Here is a 25,953-nt window from a genome sequence, read left to right as displayed (position 1 = left end):
GCACTGTGTGATGGCCAAATCCATGGCCACACTCTAAAGCCTAAAGTCAGTAACTCCTTTTATACACTTTATTTATATTTTTTCTTTGATACAAACACAATATTTTAGTTGCAATAAAAACATTTATTAGTTGATTTGAATACATTTGTTCTATTTGTTAGCGCGCCCATTTAGTTAACATGTGTGTTTATGTCAACTTAATTTGTTGCTTAAGATTAACTTTGTGTTTGTTTTTGCTGGTACTTACCTGCCTTGGAGTTGCCAGACAAAAGATTGGGGCCAGGGCTCAGCAGGTTCAAATGCTGATTGGACTGCACCACTAGTTCCTGCTGGCAAGGGGAATTTGTAGTTTCTTTGTTTAGATAAGGTTCTGTATTTAAGTAAATATGAGTGTTTAAATTTTAATATTTTGGGTTTTCATTTTTGGGTCTTTAGTTTAGCCAAACTTAGCTGTACTGTTATTTGTTTTGTGGTGTTTGTGGTTGTATTTTGTTTAGTTACCCCTATTGTGTCTTAATTGGTCTGATCAGCCAGTATATAAACCCCTGTGGGTCATTTCTTAAAAAAGGTCAGTTATGTTTGTTTGTGCAGCCAGGGTTTGCATTTTTTTTGCCTGAGTTAAGTTTTGTCTTTTTTGACCTCTTTTATGAGCTTAGTTTGTCTTTTTGTTAGTTATAATTGTTGGGTTAAAATAAAAGAAACTGTATTTTTCTAATATCTCCTGGGACTCCTGTTTTAACTCGGTCCTTCACACACTGTTAGATGAAATCACTCAAGCAGATTTATTTATGCATGGTGCATGACATACAGAGGGCCTTAAAGACAATTAACAATTAATATCAGAGTCCCAGGTCTGAACAGGGAAGCTCCAAATCAAAGCTCTGACCCCCAAAACCAACACAGGAGCATATATTAAAGATATTGAAATACTGGACTTGAGGAGGAGTTAGGGGAAAGCAAGGCAATCTTATTTTCCATTAGGAGAAAATCTAAAATCACTTCTGTAAACAATGTCATTCTGTGAGAAGCCATGGGACTTGGAATAGAAGTCATAACATAATCAGGACTTATCAACAACAAGTGTTACCCTATAATAAACTCATCCATTACACCCCCCTCTTCTGATTATAGAAAATATGTATTATTTGATATTAATCACACATTAAGTTTATTACACTCTCCTTCAATCATGTCAAGGGAAATACTAATTGAAGAAAAGAAAAAAAGTGAAAGACAAAGAAGAAAGGGAGGTGAAAATTAAAAAAAAAAAAATATCTGATAGAACTAATAAAACATAAACACAAGATACGAAAAACCTTCCAGGCCCATCCATCCATACCTATTCCGCCACTACAAACTTTAATGTGGTTAAAAAGTTTGCGTATCCCTGTTGTCTGGGGCCTTACCTTCTGGTAAGGTTTCACATGGCAAGTTAGCCTCAGGGGAGAGGCCAAAGTAAGAGCGATTTGAAGACATAGTAATATGTCTGAATATACAATAATATTATGACTAGTTAAATGACAACATTCATAATTGGAAGAATGTCTACAACATTGAAGAAGGAGCTGAGCTTAAAAGCAAAGCTTTTAATTAACTCTTGGACCTGTTTCATTTCTCAAAACATCCTTCAATGAGTGAAGGAGGATGGGAAGATGGATGGATAGATGGATGGATGGAGGAGTCTCCAAATTTAGGTTTCTGACTTTGTCACACTAAAACTATTGATGCTTCTTTATCTTGGACTGCCGAAACCTTTGCATTCAGCTAAATTGTAAAGCAAAAACACAAAAATATAAGAACATTTTTCATTTTTAATTTGGTGCCTTTTGGAGATCAGCTTATCTTCTGCTTATTTACCTACTTTGAGAAACTTGCCTCCTAATAGAAGTTTAGATTATATATTTGCATAAATGTGTCGGAAGATCATTACTATTCAACTAAAAATGATGAAAAAACAAATGCTTACATTATGTCTTTTCTTACTGGTTGCTGTTCTAATCTGGACGCTAAAGAACTGCTGAGTGGATCTGAGAAGTGAATGTTTTATTTCTTCTTTGTAAAGAATCTTCCAAATGCTGAAGCGGTTTGGTCTTTGTTTTCAATTCTCTTTGTCCAAATGAGTTCTTAAATTTCAGCAAGGAAAAATACATTTCAGTCTTTGTTTTGCTATTTTTGTACACAAAGTTTTCATACTCTCCCTTACCATTGCCTCTATAGTTTTATTTATTCTTTGAAATTATTCCTTGAAACCTCCAACATGTTTCAAATGGACTAATTTCCAAGAGCTGGAAAGACAGTTATAACAGGAACAGATGGAAATTTGCTGCCGTAATTGGACGTACTGTTGGTTTTATCAGGCTAAACAGCCCCATTGGATGCCAGATATTTGTTCTGCTTTTATTCTTCTTCCCCTCCTCTCCTCGTGTCTGCCCACTACATGCCAGCTGAGAAGATTAGTCAGACAGAGTTCAGCCTGTTCATCCCTCTCTGACAGAGACAGGGCAGATATTGCTCACTGAGCAGCACATCCAGCTGTAAACACTCACAGACGCCTCCTGAATGCTGCATCTATAATCCTCTCAGATTTAAATGAGGCCAATAATCCTGCATTGTTTGTCTGTTTATCCACTTCAGGCAAGACAAGGGGGCATAAAGGTTGTACTGATACATCCTCGTTGGGCAAACTGTTTGCCATGTTTTACAATAAAACAAACCAGCTTCGCAGTGCTGAGTGGAACCCATGGTGTGTTTAGAGGAACTGGAATACGGTTCGTCTTACTAAAGCGTTGGAGGTTTGAGCAGTTGATTGAGCATCATTGTTTTGTGATTTAATACGGTCCCAACCTGTTTCTATCACTTGGTGAAACAACTGCTACTTTGTGATAAAATTGCACAGATCTGCTTTGTTATTACATATGAATATTTCATTTGTATTCACGACTGTACAGCCAAGTCATTGCCTTCTAATTAGGTTTGTCTTTCTCCTCTTTTGCATCTATTCCAACCAGAAATGCATGCGGTTCAACCCAAATGCGACGGTGTGGGTTGCCAAACAGCGGATTCTGTGTACGCTCAATCAGACCCTGAAAGATGTGCTAAACTATGGGTTGTTCCAGCCGGCGAGCAACGGGAGGGATGGCAAGTTTCTGGACGAAGAGCGCCTCCTTCGAGAGTATCCTCAGCCAATCAGCAAGGGTGTCCCATGTTTAGAGGTAAACTGTTGGTTTGTTAAATTCTTATAAAAATTTCAAACTAATAAAATCTCAGTTATTGATTATTGTTACTTGGTATGAGTTAGTAAATGAGGACAAGATTATGACCTGGTAAATACTTTTTTACCGAGAAATATGTTCAAATAAGAAAATCAAAACAAAAAGTTTTTTTTGTTTTGTTTTGTTTGTTTTTACAAATCACTGCAATAAATAGAAATTGAATTAATTTAATTCTTTATTAGTCAATTTTAGACCCATACAAAACAGGAGTGGGGACAGAGCATTGCTTGGGCATATGCCATACTTGATTGTATTATCATATTTGATCATCTCAAATAGTGGCTATGGATATCAGTTTTAAAATGGAACAGTCATCCGTCACCTCCTCTACTTGGATGACACCAACCTGTATGTCAAAAATGAGCAAGACATCGACTCACTGATCCACCTCACCAGGATATACAACAAGATCATTGGAATGTAAATCAGACTGGATAAATGTGGTTGAATGGTATCCAAGAGAGGCAAGGTGATCAAAACTGAGGGGGTTGAACTACCTGAAGACAACAGATGTCCTGGACAGCTACAAATACTTTGGAATCCCACAGACAAATGATGAGGCTGCAAGGAAATCAGCCACAACCAAATACCTACAGAGAGTAAGGCAGGTCTTGAAGAGCAGCTGAATGGTAAGAAAAAAGTCCAAGCCATCAACACGTATGCAGTACCAGTCATCAGATACCCTGCTGGTATAACAGCCTGCCAAAAGTAGGAGATAGAAAACACTGACATCAAGACACAAAAGCTCCTCACAATGCACAGAGGGTTTCACCCTAAGTCTAGCACCCCGAGACTGTACAGTAAGAAAAGTGAGGGAGCCAGAAAACTAGTGAGCATCAGAGCCACTATACAGAATGAAACAAGCAAGATCCTGGAGTACATCAGGAAGAAAGCATCATATGATGAACTGCTACTTGAATGTCTTAGGCAGCAGAAACTCAATGTGGAAGAGGAGAAACAAGAGGAACCATAATGTAAAGATAAGCCTCTGCACAGCACGTACCACTGGCCAAAGGTGGAGAGTACTAAATTTATATAGTCAACTAAAAGTGCAGTTACTCTGTTGAAATTTTACTCAAATATAAGTAAAGTAACTTGTATAAAAATCTACAAGTAAAAATAAGAAGTAAATAAAATTTTACTTTAAGTAGAGGATTTTACAGCAGGAAGGCATCTCTCCTGTAGTGCACAAAAAATGAGGATTCTTTTCTCAAAACAAGCTCTTAAATTAAATAAAAAACCTCATAATTACCTTCACCAAGGATGTCATGTTTGTTGTAGTCTTAGTTTGTTAGCAAAATTACCTAAAAACTAATGAACAGATTGTGGTGACTTTATCAGGAAATGTTGGGATTTTCACAACAAACAAGTGACAACTACCACAAGTGGCTGTGGCTCAGTGGTTAGAGCAGTTGATAAGATATTAAGTGGTTTGATTCCACCAGCATTCAACATGTTGAAGAGACACTGAACCTCTAATTAGCAAACATTATTTGAGTTTCTGAATGTTTTAGTCTGCCAAGGTCAAACCTTATTATTTTCACCGTCAAAAGCTTGTGATAAATCTCATCTTTTATGGCTCATGTTTTAATTTAAACATGTTAATAGTGCAACAATTTCCATATCAGCAGTTTTTTACTAACTTGGAATCTTTTATGACTGCTGAACTTACTATGACTTCTCTTTAAATTTTGAAAATCTTTGAAGCATTTGTCTCTCCTAATGTTTTATCTAAAAAAATCACATTTAATTTTTTTTTCTGTAATTACATTGGTAATGTGATACTAAACCCAGATATATAAACAAAATACTGTATGTCAGAGTTTAGATGAAATGTAAATTTGTTCCCAGACAATTTGTTTTCAAACAGAACTTACCGTATTTTCCGGACTATAAGGCGCACTTAAAAGCCTTCAGTTTTCTCAAAAAATGAGAGTGCGCCTTATAATCCGGAGCGCCTTATATATGTAAGAAGTCGTAATGTTTTAGTACGACTTTGGTAAACTACAAAGCCGCCTGCAGCATTAGGCCCCCCACATACTCGGGCATACTGTGAGTACTCCGTGAGCCACGCGGACTGTCAGTAGACGGTTGAGACTTCATACTCGAGCATACAGATTGCCTAAAATTCTCCCTTGACAAATTTTAGTCATGGCCTCACCGGACGAGGAGGAAGAGATCGCTTGCCTATTAGCTTTAAAAAACAAAAGAAAAGAAGGTGCTTTTAGCCTTGTTTCTTCACCACCAGGGCAGCCACCGCACACCTGTCAGTGCTGCACAGAGAGCAGCAGTCGCGCTGTGCGCCGGCGCCCTCAACTGAGAGCGGCTGGTGTCGCACACAAAACAGTTCGATGTAAAACACCGTTTCTCGCCGAGCAGTTTATTGTGCGACACAGTATGCGTATGTGTTCATAATTGATCTTTGCGCAGACATGTCCGGCGGATGGCCGCTTCAAGTGCGCGTTCAGTTCACCTCGAGTAAACGTGGACCTCCGCGGAGTGAAGTACGCCCAAGTATGTGGGGGCCTTTATGTCGGTGCAGTATTCTCCGAAAAGACAGGGCTGTTTTGTTTCGCTTAATGCGCCTTATAATCCAGTGCGTCCTATAGTGCGGAAAATACAGTAATCATAGGACGTGTTGAAGATGTTTGTTTAACCCTTGAGGCACCTTTAAACTGACTATACACTCTTTACCTTTGCGTCGCAAAATGGTACACTTTATAAAACTATTATAAAAATTCAGTTTTGTTCTTTTTCACTTTCACTGGATTAAATCTTTTCAACAGCTTCAGACCTATCAATTTGTTCATATTTTGTAAATCTTTTTTATGCCTTTTTTGTCCAAAAATGCCTAATTTTTTTGAAGGAGAAAACCCCACAAAATGCAATATTTGTAAAAAAAACCCGTCTGTAGTAGAATATTTTTTATGTTGTCGTATTAGCCTTGACCAGATTGAAAATTAATAACTACATTGATTTTAATGCATTTTTATTTGGGGAGTAATGAGAGTTAAAAGCAAAAATTGTCACTCTTTACCTTCATGACTCAAAATGGTACATCTTATAAAACTATAATAAAAAATCTAAATTTAATTTTTTTTTTTTCACTTAAGCTGCATTAAACCTTTTCAGTAACTTCCGACCTATCCAGAGATATAAAGTTTTTTACATTTTTAAAATATTTTATGCCTGTTTTGTCCAAAAATAGCCTGATTTTTGAAGGAGAAAACTCCAAAATATGCAATATTTTCCAAAAATAAACTGCAAAGTGGAATGTTTTTTATGTTGTTGTTTTAGCCTTGACCAGGTTGAAAATTCATAACAACATTGATTTTTATGCATTATTATTTTTGGCACAATTAGAGTTAAAAGCGAAAACTACACTTTTTAACTGTCAGGATTCAGACTATTTTCTAATTGAGCAGTTCGGCGACAGACAGACACAGGAGACAAAACGTAACGGTAAGTGACTTTATTTACAGTGAAACAAATGTGTGATTATGAGCAGGAGCCGGGACCTGGAAATTGAGGACGTCGTGAGTCAGAGAGTCTTTCAGGAAATGAGCAGGAAGTATAGCAAAGGTAATTCTCCCAGTGAGTGTTCTTACGAGGAGAGGCATGATCCACAACACGGAGGTGAGAGGATGAGGTAGGTATTTTCCGATGAAGATTTGGTGGCAGTTCCAGAAGGTAGCAGGTAAGTTTCTTATTTCCAGGTGGCAGCGGTTACGTTGGCAGACAGGCACTGGTAAACAGGTGGGTACTTAGCTTAGCGGCGAGTCTCGGATGCAGACCAGACTGGTTCCTAAGTGGACAGGTAATCCTAGGTAGGTACAAGGCAGAAAACAAAACATAGTTCTCAACAAGGGTTTTCAAATATCGGAGATATACAAAAAGGCTTAGCACTTTACCACTTGGCAAACAATGCTCCAGCGCTGATCTGGTTCCCACGACTGCCTTAAGTACACCTGACTGCCTGACGAGCCTGATCCGCTGCAGGTGTGGAAGGAGTGACGACGAGTTGTCAATCAACTGCCAACAGACGGCCCACCAGGAAGTATTCACACACACAAACTCCAAATCACCACATTACCTTTGAGACCCAAAATGATACATCTTATAAAACTGTAGTAAAAATTCAATTTTTTTTTTCATTGCATTATATCTTTTCAACAGCTTCAGACTTATCCAGAGATATAAAGTTTGTGATATTTTTAATTTTTTTTCTGTTTTATTTTTGTTTGTCCCAAAAAGAAAATCCTGATTTTTTGAAGAAGAATAACCCAAAACATGCAATATTTTCCAAAAATAAACAGCAAAGTGGAATATTTTTTTATGTGTGTGTTTCAGCAAAGACCAGGTCCAAAATAATAGCAACATTGATTTTTATGCATTATTATTTTTTGAGCAATGAGAACCAAAAGCAAAACCGACACTTTTTACCCTCAGGTCCCAAAACAGTACTTTTTATAAAACTTTAATAAAAATTTGAAGACAAAATAAATGATTCACTTTACAACATAGAAACATTTTATAACTTCAGATCTTTATTAATTCTTCATTTTAGATTACAGTAAGGTGCAATCTGCATTCATGTGCTACACATCTGGCACACTGGTTCAACACTCTTTTGGGCTGCGTGCACAAGACGCACTGTTTCTGCTTTCTGGAAGGTCCTGGCTGCAGATCATCCTCCTCTTCCTGGACCTGTGATTCCTTCTCTTAGACCTGGCCTTGGGCTAGTAGGACCATGACAGTCCAGACAATTTTCTGTATCGCCTTGTTGCTGAAATGTGCTATATAAATAAATTTGGCTTGATGTTGTCTGGTACAGTAACATTTTTGCCTTTCTTTGGGACATAAGTAACAACAGTCCTGTTGCACATGAATGCAAACACAGAAGAAAACATCTCTTTGCATTTGATGTTGAGCAGCTGTGGTGGGAGCTTTGGTTTGTTTGACCTAAGTATCCAAACAAGGGCCATCCTTATCTTCTGTAACTTCTCAGCAAGTGCAAAATATGTGAAAAAATTGTCAGTTGTTCCAGGGTGTTGAAGCACAACCCACATCCCTTTGTTGTGCTCTCTAGGTTCTGAACCAGACCTTCCTGTATACACTTGGAGCCTCCATGCATATGAGGTCTGCACATCACAAAGAGCCTAAATCTTCAACCCATACTTTCCAGGTTTGGAGGGCATATACTGTCTGAATGCACAGTGGCCCTTAAAAGGGACCAGCTGTTCATCAATGCATATGACCGAGGCTTCTTTATATCATTGCCAACACACCAGGACTATTTTTGTTGTGTTCAGTATTTTTATTGCCATGCATTTTGAAAGGTAATAGCACCATGTCCCCATTAAATAAAGTGATGGTGCATGTGGTAGTTTTAGGGGGGTCATCACACCTAAAACCAGTTTTCCTTGTTTTTTGAAGGTAGAAGGTTAGATTATTTTGGTTTTCATGGGTAAGTTATTTTAAAATGCTAGGATAGCCGTTCATCAAAAATATGTGGTTATAATGGGAGTCAATGGGACCAAAATGGGACCGAAGGTAAAGAGTGTACACAAAGTGCATATCTTTTGTTCTACATACCTTACAATCAAAAGGACAAAGAAATTTTAAAAATAGAAATAAAATAAAATCCTGGCCAAGTTTCATAGAATTAACGTTTAATCCGACTGAGATATTGAAAATAAAAAAGCGGTAAAGCAGGATGTCCCATTTTGGGCAAGGTGCCCCATTTCAACCCTACTTTTAATTGTTTATTTCTTTTAACAGTTTCGCTACAAGAGCAGAGTCTACAGACAACCCAATGTTGATGAGAAACAGATTGCCAAACTTCATACAAAGGTAAGATTAATTCATTGTTTTTATGACTGTTTGATTACATTCAAACACATTAATGTAAACTTAGCAATAAATGTTACCAAATCTTGGAGATATTTAAAGTAGTTTAATTTTGGCACTCCAGTAAACAAGCATGCATCATTTTCTGCAATTATATCAAATTATCCAGAAACAAACTTTACATACACCAGGTAATTGGATAAAAAGAAACAATGTAAGAGAATATTAGTGTAAAAGGAACACTATGCATTTTAACACAGTGCTGGGTCCTTAGTATGGGGTGGGGCGAGTTGTTATGCTGGTGATGAATATAGTTGTTCAATAGGTAATTAAATAAATAATTTAGGTGCTAGATAATGTCTCAATAAGTATTTCTTTCTGGTCAGTTAAAGATCTGTTATACTGAACAAAAATATAAATGCATCACCTTTTACTTTCAACTTATTGTGGCCAGCCTGAAACACACCTGTACAATAATTATACTGTCAAATCATTATCTTGATATGCCACACCTGTGAGGTGGATGAATTATATCGGCAAAAGTGCTCACTAACACAGATTTACCCAAATTTGTGAACAATATTTGAAAGAATATTGTGTCAACAAGCCTCTGTGACTCATTCAAGGAACTTAAGAAAGGTTTGAGGCAGTTTGAAGACTCCCTCAAACATATCATATTAAAGATCTGTTATTGTTATATCAACCCTACTCTGTTATAGTCATACCAAAAACCAATCTGTTATCTCATACCAATCTTACTATTAGCTAAAATTACCTGATTGATGTTTTTATTTTTGTATTTCTATATTTGATTTTGATGTTTTTATCTCTGTATTTGATTATGTACCTGATTGTTGTTTCTGTGTTGTAAAGCACTTTGAATCGCCTTGTTGCTGAAAAGTGCTATACAAATAAATTTCACTTCACTTCACTTCAAATAATGGTGTTCTTTAACTAGTCACCAGTAGTTACAGTCTAGTGAGCCTATTGCCTTTACTGTTTTATTAGAATCAATCTGATGTTATCCGTATGAGTTTTATCTTGGCAGTTTAACCAAGTAAATATAGTATCTCACTGGCCTGCAACTGTTGGCGACTCAAAATTGCAAGAAAATGTAAAAATATTTCCCATTGTAGTCTCACTGAGTTCTGAGTGTTTGGAACCAAATGACCATTTAGCCATGTGATTGTGCTTTTTGAGTGGACATTTTTTTTCAAACCAAATTTTGGTTTTGTGTGCTCGCAAAGACATATTCTTGGTCAAGCATGTTATTTTGTTGGCGTCCTCCACTCACATTGTACCCACGTAAGCCCACGTTGTACCAACCTTGGTAGCCTCCCCCATCTTTATGATTTAATCTTCTCAAGTACAGTTTTGAAATTAAAATAGGTAGATTTAGAACAGTTTTTCAGTAATTATTATTTATATTTAGCATGGTTTTTAGATTTACAAAGAACAGCAGCCGTTTAAGTGTCAAAATACAGCTCTAGCACACTCGAGATGGGTTAGTAGACTCAACAACTCAGCAACTAGTTTTAGAGAAAATGTGTCACAAATTTTTTTGAACAACCTCAAAACACAAAAGACTGAAAAACACTAGAAGAAAAAGCTCAAACTATAGGTTATTCTTCACTGTTGGATTATTTTGCTACTTTCCTAAGTTTTTTCTAAAACAGACAACTTTTCTTTGCAGCTATTTTGTCATGAATTAAATATTTTTATACAGTGTCTTTTGGGATTTTTAGCATCTTCACTGATTTTGAGCTGATGTTTTGCATCAACTGTAATCTTGTTGTGTAGTCAAAACTTAAATGTCTTTTGCAGCTTCCTGCCAGGACACTTGGTGAAACTATCTGACAGTTCTTATTTTGCATCCAGATACAAGGAAGAAAGGGCAGGAGACAGAAAAAAGCTAGAAAGAAAAATAAAAAAGGCAACAGAAGTAACATGCTCGTTAACTATGGAACCGGGTCAATAATACATAGTCAAGTTTCCAAAAAGTTATTTATCAGAAATGTGTTTTCATTTTTTGAGGTACTTTTGTTTCTCATAGGTAATTATTTGACTAAGCTCAACAATTTGGAGCCTTTCTGTTTGCTGTGCAGTCTGGTGCTTTGATTGTTAGTGAAATTCACAAGACTAAAGCTGACCAATGTCCAGTCTCCCATCTTGTTTTGCAAAAAGGCAGAGTAGATGACACTTTCCTTCAGAGTCTGGATAACAAGGCCAGGAGACACACAAATACCCAGAGGACATCCTGCCTCGGGTACATTAAATAAAGCACAACACAACGACATGGGGACATGAATATGATCCCTTGACATTTCCAGATATTGAACTGGTGGTGAGTCATCATAGTGAAGATATAAACAGCTGTCTGTGGTAAAACCTTCCTTCACTGGATCAATTCTAATGATTCTTTATTTTCAACAGTCAATCAAAAAACAATCAGGAATGTTTTTGAGTCATGACACATAATATATTCATATTTATTATATTATATTTTTATTTTAAATCATAAAATGAACTGATAAGAAATTTGTTTTAAAGTTAATTTTCTTTTGCTATATTGAACTGTAATAAAATTAAGTTTAACTTCTAATTTAATCAAACATCTTGAGTACAGAAAATGTATAAATTTATAAATATGTTGCTAGAAAACACAAGCTCACTTCATCTCAGAAAAAAAAATTGAAGCAAACAATATACTTGTGAGGTTTAGTAGGAGGTAAGACCCAGAATGCAGACTGACACAAGAAGCTTGAAAACCAAAACTGATTTATGTAAAAAGCAAAAAAAAATGCTGACAAGCCAGTATAAACTTACAAAGAAAACTCATGAGATCATAGGGAGGCATGATAATACCCAAGTACCGAGACGGTTGCGTGAAAACCAACAATGCATTGCTGAAGTGGTGCTGGACAGAGACTGAATATATAGGACTGGGGTAATGAGGAAATAGAAAACACCTAAGCTGAATGGGGATCAGGAACATGATGGCATAAGGAACATAGAAACATGAAAAACACAATTGAGTGAACCAAACACAGAGGAACATCACAATAAAAACACAAGAATCAGGTTCAAAAAGAAAAGAAAAACCTTACAACCCACAATGAAAAAACACTATAAAAACAAACCAAAAAAATTTCTGACTAAGCTATTAATGAGGGCTTTGTTTTTTATTTTTGTCGGAATGGAATGTGTGGTGAAATTAAGTTGATTTGTATATTTCAGCCTTATATAACTTGTTAAATGAAGGTAAAGAAATCTATATATGCTAACTTGAACATCACTGTTTACTCATTCAACCGGAGTATTACCTGTTTCAACTTGTTTTTTGTGACAATTTAAGTCAACTCTTTGAGATATTTATTATTATTGAACATACATAATTTAAAAAACAACAGTTATGATGATAATCTTATAACAGTCTAAATATTTAACAAACCGAATAGATAAATAACCATAAATATTTAGGAAGAAATAAAATATTTTAGCTATGTGGGTCTGCCAGCGTAATCCATCCTAATTTACTAATATTTTAAAGTTTTTGTTTTTTTTTAATTTGGTGCCAGGAGGCTAACTTTGCTGAGTGCAAGTCAATAAGCGGCTGCATGGAAAACTTTGTGTGGTAGTAGGGTGTGGTTTAAAGATGGAGTGGTGATTCAGGGAACACCCCCTGGTGAGGGTGATTGGGCACAAGCTATGGTGTGGTTCTAATCATCATCTCTGTCTATATATGCAGTAGTATGCTGAGGCCCTAATGGAGACAGGAGAAAAAATGGAACTGAAAGAGAATCATTGTTCCATCACAGACATCTGAAAACAGATGAGGAAAAATAAAAATCTAATAATGTGTATTGCACCAAACTGCTGTGTCCGTGGAAGAGGAATCTAACAAACTTACATTTATATTATATTTGTGATTTAATCACATGGAAAACATCTGATTCTTACTCTTTGTGCTCAAATGATCAGCTTGGACTCTTTGTTACTTTTCTTCGCACAGAATTCGGAAAAAGGTCTTTTGTCCACTCAGCTTCATTTGCATGGAACACGTTGCAAAAAAACTGGAAACTAACTTATCTCATTAAGGATTTTTAAGACTAGATTGAAAGCACTTGAGATGTCGTCTTTAAATTGTAACTGTTTTTATTAATTACTTGTATGGCATTTTAAATCGTGTAATTGGTATTGTCCTGTAACCTTGCTGTCTCTTGGCCAGAACTCCCTTGGAAAAGAGGTTTTTAATCTGAATGGGACTTTCCTGGTGAAATAAACATTTAATAAAATAAATAAATGAATTTAGCTACAACATTTTTTCTTATCTTTCTATTTACCAAAAGCTGTTACAAGATCAAGTTCCATCAGTAAAATAATAAAACACTGAACATAAACTTACAGATATTGTATAATTGTGTTGCAAGAAAGCACAAGTTTACTTCAGCTCAAATAAAAGGTTTGAAGAAAATAGCAGACTATTATTGTAAACTTTATTTAGTGACTTATTTGTCTGTTTGGAATATTTCTAAACAGTGCTATTTGAAAAATATTGAAAGGTTAAATATTTTAAAATGCAAATTGGACAATTACAGTTTCTTGACTTAATCCAAGTTTTGTCTATGTTATAACTCCTGATTCATTGTTTTTCTGAATATTAATGTAAACCTATTGAGATATTTATCATATATTAATCATAAATTAGGAAATAGCAAACACATTTTTTCTAAATGGCCAAAGAGTTGCAAACCATTCCTTAAAATGCAGATTTATAAAGTCATGTTCCTTATTAGATCTATAATGAATGCACTTTGTTCTGTATTTTTAAAAGTCAAATTAGGATATTAAAACATAATTAATTTGGTAATCATAATCTGTTGATGATTATGATTATGATGTTTTTAGTATAAAACTGACATGAAAGGTCTACAGGTGATGTGCATTCTGACAAGGAAAACTAGGCCTTTAATTGAACTATGTTTCTGCTTAACTTTATCTACAACTGTACCTTTCTTTTCACTCTTTTCCTGTATTGCTTCCAGTTGTTATCTTCTTCTGCTGTCCCATTCTTCTTTCCTCATTTTCTCCCCTTCTTTGGGGAGCTGCTCTCCTATCTATTTTTATCATGTCCTTGAAAGAAAGCAGACAGAGCAGAAAGGAGCAGCCTTTCCTTTACAATTGCCACCTTCTGAATGCTGTCATGTACCCTCCTGTACATTGTCCTTCACTTCCTCTTTATTCTACAATATATTTATTTTTTAATCTACAAATCTTCCTGAAATTCTCACTATCTTCTTATTTTTTTAAATATGTTTGACCCTTTCAGCTTTTTTCCTCATCTTCAATTTTATTCTATTCTATTCTTTTTTAAAGTCTCAGGATATATCCTGTCCTTTTCTCTCACACACCTTATCATTTATTCTTCCATCTCACTATAATAGCTTTTTTTTTCTTTGGAATGCGCAGGCCAGTCTAAAGAGGTTCATGGACTTCATTCAACATAATCAGGTGGACAAAGTAGTCAAGATGCTGGAGAGAGGCTTGGATCCCAACTACCATGACAATGACACTGGTGGTAAGGCTGCGCAGAAACACTCAGAACATTACAGTCAGGCCTCATTTCAAAGAATATTCTACTAGTGTATGTATATATACGTATATATAAAAAAATGTTTTTGTAAAGGTATTTTAGGTAAGATAGAATAATCTATAAATCAGGGTTCTGGATTTCAGTAGTGACTTTTTTAGTTGTTTTTTTATTGTCTCTCATTAACTCTTGTTTTTTTTAATAAATGGTAAATAGACTAGTTGTATAGCATCTTTCTAGCCAACCAGACCACTGAACGCACTTTACAACACAATCTGTGCCCTCATTTACCCATCCACACAGCACTCTAATAAACCCCTACAACGCTGATCTGAATAAATCATTCTACAGAGTCTAATCAGTGCGTTGGGTCACATTCATACACCGATGGGAATTACATCAGGAACAATGATAGGTTCAGAGAATTGCCTGGAGAGTGCATCAGTTCTGACATTTCTTGAACCAGGATGGTAGGTGATTGAGAACTGGAATTGTGCAAATAATAATAACCAGTGTGCTTTTTTGGAATGCAGTCTCTTAGCAGATTGGACGTTGGCCAGATTCTTATGATCAGTCCAGACCAGTTGGTTTCCAGCCCTGGTCCTCGAGGACAACTATCCTGTATGTTTTCATTGTTTTCCTGTTTTTCAGCATATATTTGATATTTGCAAAAGCCTGTTAATCACTCACTCAATTGAATCAGGGGTGTCAAAGCAGGGAAACAATTAAAACATGCATGATCGTGTTCCTCAAGGACCAGGGTTGGGAGTCACTGCTCCAGACTATAAATAATATCTTGGATCCTTCAAACTAGTGCCTTCATTCCTCCACAGCCATCTTTATGGCTAACAACTCAAAGTTCCAGATGTTGTAATTTTGTTCTGCTGAACGGAAAGCTCCGAATCTCCTGTGTGTACCTCCAGAGTACACACAGGAGATTATATCAAAGATATTGGAATGTTGGAAGGCGAGGAGGAGAGAAGGGAAACAAGGTTAGTCTGGTTCCCATGTAGAGAAACAGGGTCATTTGGTAAAAACTCATAGGCAGTGGAATTCAGACATAGCATATGCAGGTGTTATGTTGTAAAAAACCTTCCCACCACACCCGTAAAGTCACTAATCACTCTTTGAGCCTTTTGTAAATGTGCCTTATATTGCATCTGTTTAGTAATTAGGCCCAGTGATAACTCTCCAAACATGTGACCAAATGGCTCTGAACTGTTTGAATGTCAAATTAATAATATAGTTCAGATATCTGAATGATCAACATGTTTTTAGCACAGTTCAAAAAATGGTCCAGTAGGCCAAAGTGAGCAGGAGTTCTTCCCTGCTGCACCACACCATGATAATGGTTCTGAGTCCTTATGGGTCTACTGGGGAAGACAACATACTGTATCCTCACCAGTCACGCAATCAGTTGTTTTCTTTTCTTAACCTGCTGTGGAGTTTGTGCTTCCTGTTAGAACCAGTTGATGAATGAACCCATCAGAAGAACAGGCATCTTCCCAACAAAAGTGGAAAGCTGTAATTATATAGATTCTATGAGCTGTTATTTATTTATTATTTTTTGCATAATTTAAGTGTTGAAAATTTAGAGGTTTGTTTTTTGTGGTGCTTTTTGATGTTTTTCAGCTGGGTAAACATAAAAACAAAAAATATTTTTTCTAAAGGCCTGATGACTGAAGGAGCTTTTTGTTTCCAGTTAAGAAACTCTGATCAACCTAAGTCCTACAGGACCATTGGGATTGGGATTCAGCAAATAATAGGATTGACCCTAAACTCAGGGGGTCTTGCTTAATACTCAGAGGAGATGAGTCAGGTTCAGAGCTGTCTGTTTGCATTGAATCTGTCTCTAAACCCCAAGCTTTATTTCAAAATACAAACCAGCCAGTAAATACCTTCTAATTCAGATAAGACATTGCTTCATTATCTTTTAAAAGTGTCTAATAAATCTCTCCTTCTAAAAAAAATTGCTTTCCTGACAGAGCTATGAGAAGGGAATACTTATACTTCAGACATTAAAATATTTGGCCCTTTATCACCTGAAGCAGCTAGTGTTTAAAAGCTTACTGCAATCATTTATTAACCAGTGCTGGTTTAAGTGCTATTTACTTCATCTGAGTGCCAAGGCTGATAATTATGTTTATTTTTGACAGTTTAATGAAGGTGTCAAGAGAATCTCAGCACTGAAGTTGTACTTAAATCAGGTTGTGAATGGACAGAGATTGGCCAAAACAGATGTGGTCCCCTGAGGAAAATAAAGGTGAATAGGAGGACTAAGAGCTATTTGGTAGACACTCTTTTAATTGGCTTTGAGAACTATTATAAAATTAACATCTTATTGCTGTGGGAGGGAGGTATCTCTAGGTTACTGTTTTTCAGTTTTCACTACCTACTGATTTCCAACATGAAGCCAAATTTTTCATGTGATCTTCAAAATAAATATGAAATCAATTCTCTTCCTCCTGCTGTTCCAGTCTGTACTGTTGCAGTTTCATTGTATACTCATCAGAAGAGGGCTTTTGTCCACTTTCTGCTGTGCACAGGGAAAGAAATATTTAATTTGCAACAAACTTATACAGTGGGGGGAAATAACTATTTGATCTCCTGTTGATTTTGTAAGTTTGTCCACTTACCATAAAATGAATCTCTAATTTTAGTAGTAGCTTCATTCTGATAAAGAGAGACAGAAAAAAAGAAAAAAATGACCATCAATTCACCTCAGTCTGCATAAACTTTTTTCCCCATGGTGTGAGGATAATTAGTTTGAGGAATCAGCCCACAACCACACAAGAGGAGCTTGTTATTTATCTGAAGGTCGTCGGGACTACAGTTACCAAGAACACCACTAGTAACAAACTATGCTATATTGGATTGAAATCCTTCAGTCACCCTAAAGTTTGTAAGATCCAAAAGATTGCTAATGTATCCACTGCTGAGTTAGGCCCATATACAAACCTGCCTTAAAATTGCCAGTAAACATCAAAAGGATTCAAGCAACACTTGACAGACAAAACCTGGAAGATTTTGGTCTAATTTTGGTTAAATTACACTTTGGCACCTACTTGACCCATAGTGTTTGGAGGAAGAGGAGTGCGAAGTCTGACCCAAAGAACACCATCCTACAGTAAAGCATGGAGGCAGAAACGTTGTGTTTTGGACCCATTTTTCTGCTAAGTGTACAAGACAACACTACATTGAGGGGCCAATGAACTGGGCCATTAACCATATAATCTGGATGAGAAACTTCTTTCAGACAGAGCACTGACGATGGGTTGTGAATGGGTCTTCCAGCATGACAATGACCCAAAATATATCATTAATACAACAAAGGAGTAACTCAGTAAAACGCACAGTATGCCTGCCTGCCCTTTTATAGGCCACCCTGTGTTCCTCCCTCTTTTAAAAGTAGATATTGACTATGGCCTTTTTTATTCTCCTGGCAAAATCCACCATCATCTGGCCTTCCTGGTTCCTTTCCTTGATACCAAACCTGCCCATCACCTCCTTATCTCTTCGGTTTCTTTCATCACCATGTCAATTCAGATTTGCTCCGATCATCACTCTCTCCTCTCTGGGAATGCTCTCTATTAACTCATCTATATCCTTCCAGAATTTATCTTTCTCTTCTGCATCACATCCAACCTGTGGAGCATAACCACTGATAACATTCAGCTTCAGACCTTCTACTTCTACCTTCAGACACATCACCCTATCTGCCACTCTTTTATCCTCGACTACATTCCTTGCTAACTCCTCCTTTAACACTACCCCTTCTCCATTTCTCTTCCTTACACACCATGGTAAAACAGCTTAAACCCTGCTCCAATGCTGCAAGACTTGTTGCCCTTCCACTTTGTCTCTTGCACACATAATACATCTACCTCCCTCCTCTGCATCACGTCACCCAGCTCTCAACCATTGCCTGTTATTGTCCCTACAGTAAGAGTTGCTACCCTCGGTCCTAAACTCTTGATTCTTCTCTTCTCCCTCTGTCTCCTGGCACATTTCTTTTGTCTTGGTCTTTGATTAAGAGTAGTACTATTTCCACTGGCACCCTGTTTGTCAGCACATCCATGGCAGTCATTGTTAACCTGGAAAAGACAATTTTGGTATTGTTTGGACAACATTGCATGTTTGTTTTGGCAAAAGTGTTACACCAGACGTCCTTCCTGAGACAATCTTTATCAATTATCCAGGTTTTGGAACCAACACAGTGGTACACTGGCTTGTGCACACCATATGTTAATACTAAATAATGATAACCTGCAGCTTTTACGGCGTTGAATACAGAACTTACAATGACTGTAGCAAGCTAGCGTTAGCTTACCCTCAAATGATAGCTTGTATCCTCTCATCTTCACCTTGATGCAGCTGTCTGGCTTCACAATCTCTCCTGTACTTTTTCATAGTCTTGCCGCCTGTAGCTTCTCTGGCTGTCTGATTTCACCTTGAGTCTGAATAGAGTCGAACTAGAATGAAGTGAGTTCTGGTGATACTGAACAAATTAAAAATGGGTTTTGTTGGAAGTTTTTTTAAGTTACCCAACCTAAATAAAGAACCACACAGAGAGAAGGTAAATTGTCTATCAGGACACTTTTGCAAAAGGAGAAGTCGCTCGAGCGTGACCTTTCGGGTCAAACCCAAGCAAGTTCTAAAGTCCTGTTGCAGCAGCACCTTTTTTATTCAAAACAAGGATTGGGTGGGGGCTGAATTGGCCAGGACTGATTCTGCCACACAGTTTAATCACACAGATAAAACTTACAGCATGTTCTGAAACACTCTGTCTATCAATAATAATACAAAGATTATCAGGGTTTCAGTGACGCTACTTGGGGGATTGGCTGGCGCCTGTAAGTATGATAAAATGTAAACATGATACAAGTGAACTTAATTAATATCTGACATTCAGTGACACGTAGGCATGTCTTGCACATAAGCACGAAGGCTGGTAACATAAAAAAACCCTAACAGCTTTAGTCTTGTAGAAAATATGTTGGGAAAGCTGAAGGTTTGAGTTGCCAAACAATATTCCAGAAACCCAAAGGATTTAGCTAGTTTCTGTAAAGATGAGTGGGGCAAAATAACTCCTGAGATGTGAGCAAACTAACCTGATGACCAACTACTAGAAATATATTACTACTGCCCTGCCAACAAAGATTACTCCACTAAGTACAAAGTCATGAAATATTTATTTCACTCAATGACTCACAAATCAGTTTGTAGCTTTTATGAATGTGTTTTTTCTGAACTTTTTTTTGTGCCTGTACTAAGATGGGATGTATTGTGTTATGGCGATGTCCTTCTGTCTGTCTTTCTGTGGACAATTTGTTGTTTAAATTTCTTCTATGAATTCATAACCCTTTAACATTGAAATGTCAAACTGCACAGGTAGACACCTCATGGGTAGAGGATGATCCCTATTGATTTCAAATACCCAGGTCAAAAATCAAAGTCACAAGTGAACTCTTTGTGAAAACCTCTGTGCTTCAGTTCTAGATACGCCTATTCAGGATTGCTGTGTGAGGGAATTCATGCTTTGGATTTTAATTACTCTGACAATATTCTAATTGGTTGATTATTTCTTTTTGTAGCTTATCTTTTGTTTAGTTTAAAACTCAAAGCTATTTAAGTTTTATGACTATATGGAGCATAAAGACTGTATCATTTTCGCCATTAATCCAGTGGTGGCTGGTGGTGATAATTAAAGAGTGAGCTAATATATATATAATATATATGTTTTCTCTGCTGCGGATTGAATTCCAACAACAGAAGCATGCAATTTGTGAAAAAATGACAAATAACCACGAAAGCACACCAAAGACCAAGCTTACATTTAGCCTCTGTCAGTTGCCCAACTTAATTTCCCTGCATTAAGGGGTTTCTACACTCCATGACAAAATCACACAGATAAAATGAAACAAGACACAATATGTTTTTTTTAATGAGGCCTACCTTATTTAAAGAGAATCTCACTTCAATGACTTTTCTGGGATAGGTTTTTGCTAATATTGCTCGCCGTCGCGCCTACTCAGTCTACGCCAAACCACGCCCACATACATTTGCACTGGAGGCACATCATTATATGTCCATCCTCATTGGCTGAATCATGTGGCCGCGTGCTGAGCCAGGGCTGACCAAAATTAGGCCCCAAAATTTGCCCTACTAGCCCACTTATACCAGCCGTCCCTGCATATATCTTAAATTTGATATTTATAAATTAGACACATCAGACTTTGATGTCTAATTTTTTTAGGGATAACTAAAACAGTTTAGCTGAAAATGAACTCATTTGAGCAGAGTTTGATTGGTTGAGTAAAAAAAAAAAATACACAAAGTCAAACTAGGGCACATCTGTTGGCTGTAAGTGTCTTGTTTTGAATACCTTGTTTTGAATTATTCATTGATGATTCAATCACCTCAAATCTTTTGTACCTCTCTATTTCACTCAGACACCTGATCTGCTTTAATAAGTTGTAATGAGGTAACGATGTGATCAAAGACTGAAAGAGGTGAAATTAGTATCATGGGGTGAGCTTGGACTAAAATTCAGAAGTATAAGTCTTGAAGGAGTAGTGAGGTAAGTGGTAAGAACTGTGTCTAATGATTACAGGGAACATGTATGAGATGAGGGGCAGGACTGAAAAGCAGCGCAGACTGAGGAAAAGAAAGTTTGATGGCAGAAAAGCACTAGGGGACAGAACTAAACACAATATCTAAAACCAAAACAGGAAAAACACAGAAAATAAACATAGTACAAAACCCAAGACAGTAAATAAACACCAAAAAAACACATATTATGGCATTTACTTAGACTGTGCCAATCTGAATTGGATCATATGAAATGAAGCTGAACTGGACTGAACTACCTGTTTTGTGAAACAATATCAATAAAATTAACTGGCCATTGGTTTGCATGTTCTCCCTGTGCTCACATGAGTTTACTTTAGGTACTCCAGTTTTCTCCCACAGACCCAAAACATGCATGTTAGGTTAATCAGTAACTCTAAAATTGTTCCTAGGTTTGAATGAGAGTGTGACTGGTTGTTTGTCTCATTTGTCTCTATGTGGCCCTGTGATGGATTTGCAACCTGTCCAGGGTGTCCCCCGCCTCTCGCACGGTGACTGCTGGAGATAGACACCAGCTTCTCTGTAAAAAAAGAGATGTCTGACAAGATAATCAAGACAAATTTGTTATAATCAATGAATTTTGATGAACTGGAACTTCACATTAAGAAGCTGCTAAAGCCCTAACTCATATTGTTAAAAATAAGTTTACTGACACCAGTTTATGATGCAGCAGAAACCAGCAATTTGTAGGTAGGTAGGTAGGTACATTTATTTAAATAGCACTTTTCAGCACAAGGATGTGATGAAGGAGCTGGGTCAAATAACAATGCTTCTAATTTACTGGTCTCTCTGTGTCCCAACCCTCGCCCATTGTTATATTCAGAGCGGTTTCTAGACACCATGGGGCCCCTATGCAAAAGGGCAACAACTGAGGCCCTATATACGCTACATCCCTCTTTCAACTAAGGACATATTAACCAGAATCATGCAAAAGAATTATGATATGAACAGCAATTATTAATTATTATTATTATGCACAATATGTGTCATTTATAACACTATATTTAAAGAAATGTAAATACTGTATAAACATACTATATGTTGTTGTGATTATCAAACTTTTCTAAGCATTTACCATTTCAGAAAATAACTGTTCAAGAACAAATTTATTGAAAAAATGTGAATCAGGACTGTACTACATTTAAACATATAAGAACAACAACAAACAATAAGGTCTAAAACAAACCTAAACAATAATATTCAACAAATGTGAACAACCTTGATTTTGGTCAAACATCAGTTCTTGAGAAGTTTGCAAACTTTAGCTTGGACAAATGCAGTTATCAGATCTTCAGTGTCTAAAGACCTGCGAATATGCTGTTCGAATGAGATCATTGCCAGTCCTCTGAGCCTCATTTATGACATGGATGATCTCAGATATGATTTTATCAGTTTTAAAGCCGAGAAGCTCCTTTCTCCTGATGCAACAGTGACTGGAAGTGTAAGGAGGACACACAGTGCTATGCTGAGATTACAGTAGAAATCTAGAATCTTCTCACTGTAAATGTAATTTAGCATGTCTTGTGGACAGGAGGAAACATGGTTAGGAAAGGTGTGGATGGCTGAACTGTCAGTGTTACATTGTTATTGTTGTTTAAACAAGATTAGCACTCGAGCTAACATTAAATTCAGGCTTATATCAAGTCATAGTGTTAAAGCAGACAGTTGAGAGAAGTTAACTTCCCAGTGTCTTGTTTTCCGTTTTCATTTTCTTCCTTCTTTCATTGTCTTTTTGAAAATCCTGAAGGGTATGTGCACTTCATTTGTTAAAGTTCACCGCTAGCTGCTGTGTTGCTGTCTACACTTTTCTGACAGCCAATGCACTGTCACAATGCCCCTTTTATTTAAGGGGGTAGCGCGAGTGCACTTGTCATATCAGTGCACTTAGTGTTTCATATGGTCGTTGCATTTAGCCACTGAAGTAGTGCCATAGAGGAACTTCTCTAGAAAGGGGCTTTTCAGGGGAATCAAATAGTGAGATTGTATAATGTGGTTTACAGGTTTGTTTTCATTAGTTACACTGTAACATTGTCCACTATCACAGTTATTATCAACACTTGTGCCTTCCTCTGGGCTTCCTTCAGCTCAGGGCCCTAGGCAATTGACTAGCTTGCCTACGGTATCGTGACGGCTCTGGTTATATCATGATTGAAAGAACATAATCCCAGATACAAGTGGCTGAACTGAGCTTTTTTTGTAAACTGGCTGGGCTCAACCTTAAAGGTAGAGTGAAGAGTTCTATCCCCCAGGGGAAATAGGGCCACTGCTCTTCCTCATTGAAAGGAGCCAGCTGAGGTGGTCCAGGCATATGATTAGAATGCTTCCTGGATGCTTCCATCTGGAGGTTTTTTCTAGACCTGTCCCTCTAAGAGGAAACTTCAAGATAGACATGGAAATAGCTGTAGGGATTACACGTCTTCTCTAGCCTGGGAACACATTGGGATCCACCATGAGGAGCTTGAGAGTGTCACTGGCAGGGGTGGAAATTGGAGCTGGCAAAATGCGGGTAAATGTTTGAAGTGGTGTGTAAATTTGAACAATGCACCAGCCACTGTGGCAGGTTTGCAATTTGAACAGAAAAAAACGTGTTCAATCTGTACTTCTGATCTGTATGGTGTTATTTTTGTGCCACCAAGTTGAGTATGCAGTGGTGTTCTGACACGCGCTCAACTCTGACAAAATGCTCGTGCTCGACTCTGTGTCTGCACTTGAAACCAGCCAATCACAGACAGGCCCTTTTCATCCAATCAAAGCATGCGGGAAATGGCTAAAAGGCAATTCGACAAAATTTTTCAATACCTTGAGTGTCTTTTATCTGTTCTAGTTTAAAAACTAAGATACTTAGACACTGCAAACCTGTACTAGATTATTCTAAATTAATAGCAGAATATATTAATTCAAGTTTGTAATTTTTTAAATCTTAATTTGATTTGTGAAACTTCATGAAAGGGCCAGATTAGTACTTTTCATGCATCTGGGCCACATTATAAACACTCCAGCTCCAAAACTATAACACCTACTCTTCAAACCCGGACTAGATTATTCTGCAGTGACAGAATATTTAAATCCTAGTGTGTGATTTGTAAAATCTTTATTTGATTTGTGAAACTTCAAGAAAGGTTGGGTTCAGCACTTTTTGAATCATTTGAGAAGATGTATTTTATTTTTTAAAAACCTTTTAAAAAGTCTGTCATGAAAGGCAGTGGGTAATAGGCATTCTATCAAAGTTCAACACTTTATTTTATTATAGGTATTTAATTTATACATCAAATGACCATTTTGTTACCTTAAATTATTATAAAAGTAACTCCAAAATTTCTAATGGGCTTTATAGAAAAAAATTGATTTCAGGCAGTAGCAACACTGGCATGCATCAAAATCTTTTCAATTTTTTTCTGGTTGGGGACTAGACTGTATTGCTGTCAGCTAAGCTAGCAATGTGCCCTAACTCTTCTCCAGTTGCCTGAGACATCTCTGCTATGAATTCACTTCCTCTCAAATTAGGCGTTCTCCTAAAATGGCCGAAAGCACAGGCATACAACAACATGGCAGGACCGGTCCCTGTTTGGGCATTTTAAGAAGGTGCCAGTACAATTTTTAAAGTACAACGTAGTTTGTTTGTTTTTTTGCTTTCCAAAGTCCTTGCAGGAGATATTTGCCTGTTCAAATGTGTTTTGTTATGACTTGTTGAATACAGAGCAAAGTTTGTAAGTATTCACACAAAACGAAAGACAAATACCATTGGCCCTAAAGGAAATAGGGTTGTTTTCTAAAGCCTCAGGGCTGCAGCTAAATATAAATAAATGTGAAATTATGAGCATTCATACCTATTCTGAATTTTCAGTTTCCAATATTTCAGTTAAAAATGAGATTAAGTACTTAGAAATTTGGATTACTAAATGTAAAGCCAATATTGATAAATGTAGAAAGACCTTGAATAATTGGCTTCAAAGAGACTTGATGTTGTTTGGTAGAATATTATTAACAAAAACTGAATCGTTATCTAGACTGACATGTCCTGCATATTCCTTAGCAGTCCCTCCAAATCTCCTAAAACAGGTTAACAAAATAAATTTTAACTTTATCTGGAAAAACAAACACCATTATGTTAATAAAAGACATTTGATTAAAAAAAATTATGAGGAAGGTGGTATTAACGCAATTGATTTTGAAATTATGAATAGAAAAAGATTTAATCTAATCTAATTTAAAAATTAGATGGCTGCAGTCTCTTTTAAAAAATGGAGATCTCATTTGATTTGCGGTGTCTACATTTGTATTTCAAAAAGTGGGAGGTATTGAGTTGTTATTGAAATGTGATTTTGAATTATCTAAACTCCCTCTTCAACTCTCTTCTTTCCATCAACAAGTTTTGTTACAGTGGAAGTTAATGTTCAAATACAACTTCCACTGTGGAACAATAGAGCCATACTATACATCCATGCATCAATTTTTCGCTTATCCAGGGTAGCAGCCTAAGCAGGGAGACCCAGACTTCCCTCTCCCCAGCCACTTGGGCCAGCTCCTCCGGGGGAATCCCAAGGCGTTCCCAGGCCAGCAGAGAAACATAGTCCCTCCAGCGTGTCCTGGGTCTTCCCCGGGGCCTCCTCC

General features: G+C 36.9%; 1 protein-coding gene across 1 annotated transcript in view; it reads left to right on the top strand.

Moving 5' to 3' along the window:
- The first annotated feature begins 3,014 nt into the window (after positions 1 to 3,014).
- The window catches only part of shank2b (SH3 and multiple ankyrin repeat domains 2b), a 370,640-nt gene continuing 347,701 nt past the window's right edge, over positions 3,015 to 25,953 (top strand). The window contains exons 1-3 of the mRNA XM_025008967.2: positions 3,015 to 3,212; positions 9,054 to 9,125; positions 14,592 to 14,700. Coding sequence (XP_024864735.1) covers positions 3,015 to 3,212; positions 9,054 to 9,125; positions 14,592 to 14,700 — 379 coding nt within the window. The remainder of the gene's footprint in view (positions 3,213 to 9,053; positions 9,126 to 14,591; positions 14,701 to 25,953) is intronic.

Source organism: Kryptolebias marmoratus, linkage group LG15 (genome assembly GCF_001649575.2).
Source record: "Kryptolebias marmoratus isolate JLee-2015 linkage group LG15, ASM164957v2, whole genome shotgun sequence".
Lineage (NCBI taxonomy): Eukaryota > Metazoa > Chordata > Actinopteri > Cyprinodontiformes > Rivulidae > Kryptolebias > Kryptolebias marmoratus.
Note: the sequence above shows the minus strand (reverse complement) of the source record. Positions and strands in the feature narration are given on the sequence as shown.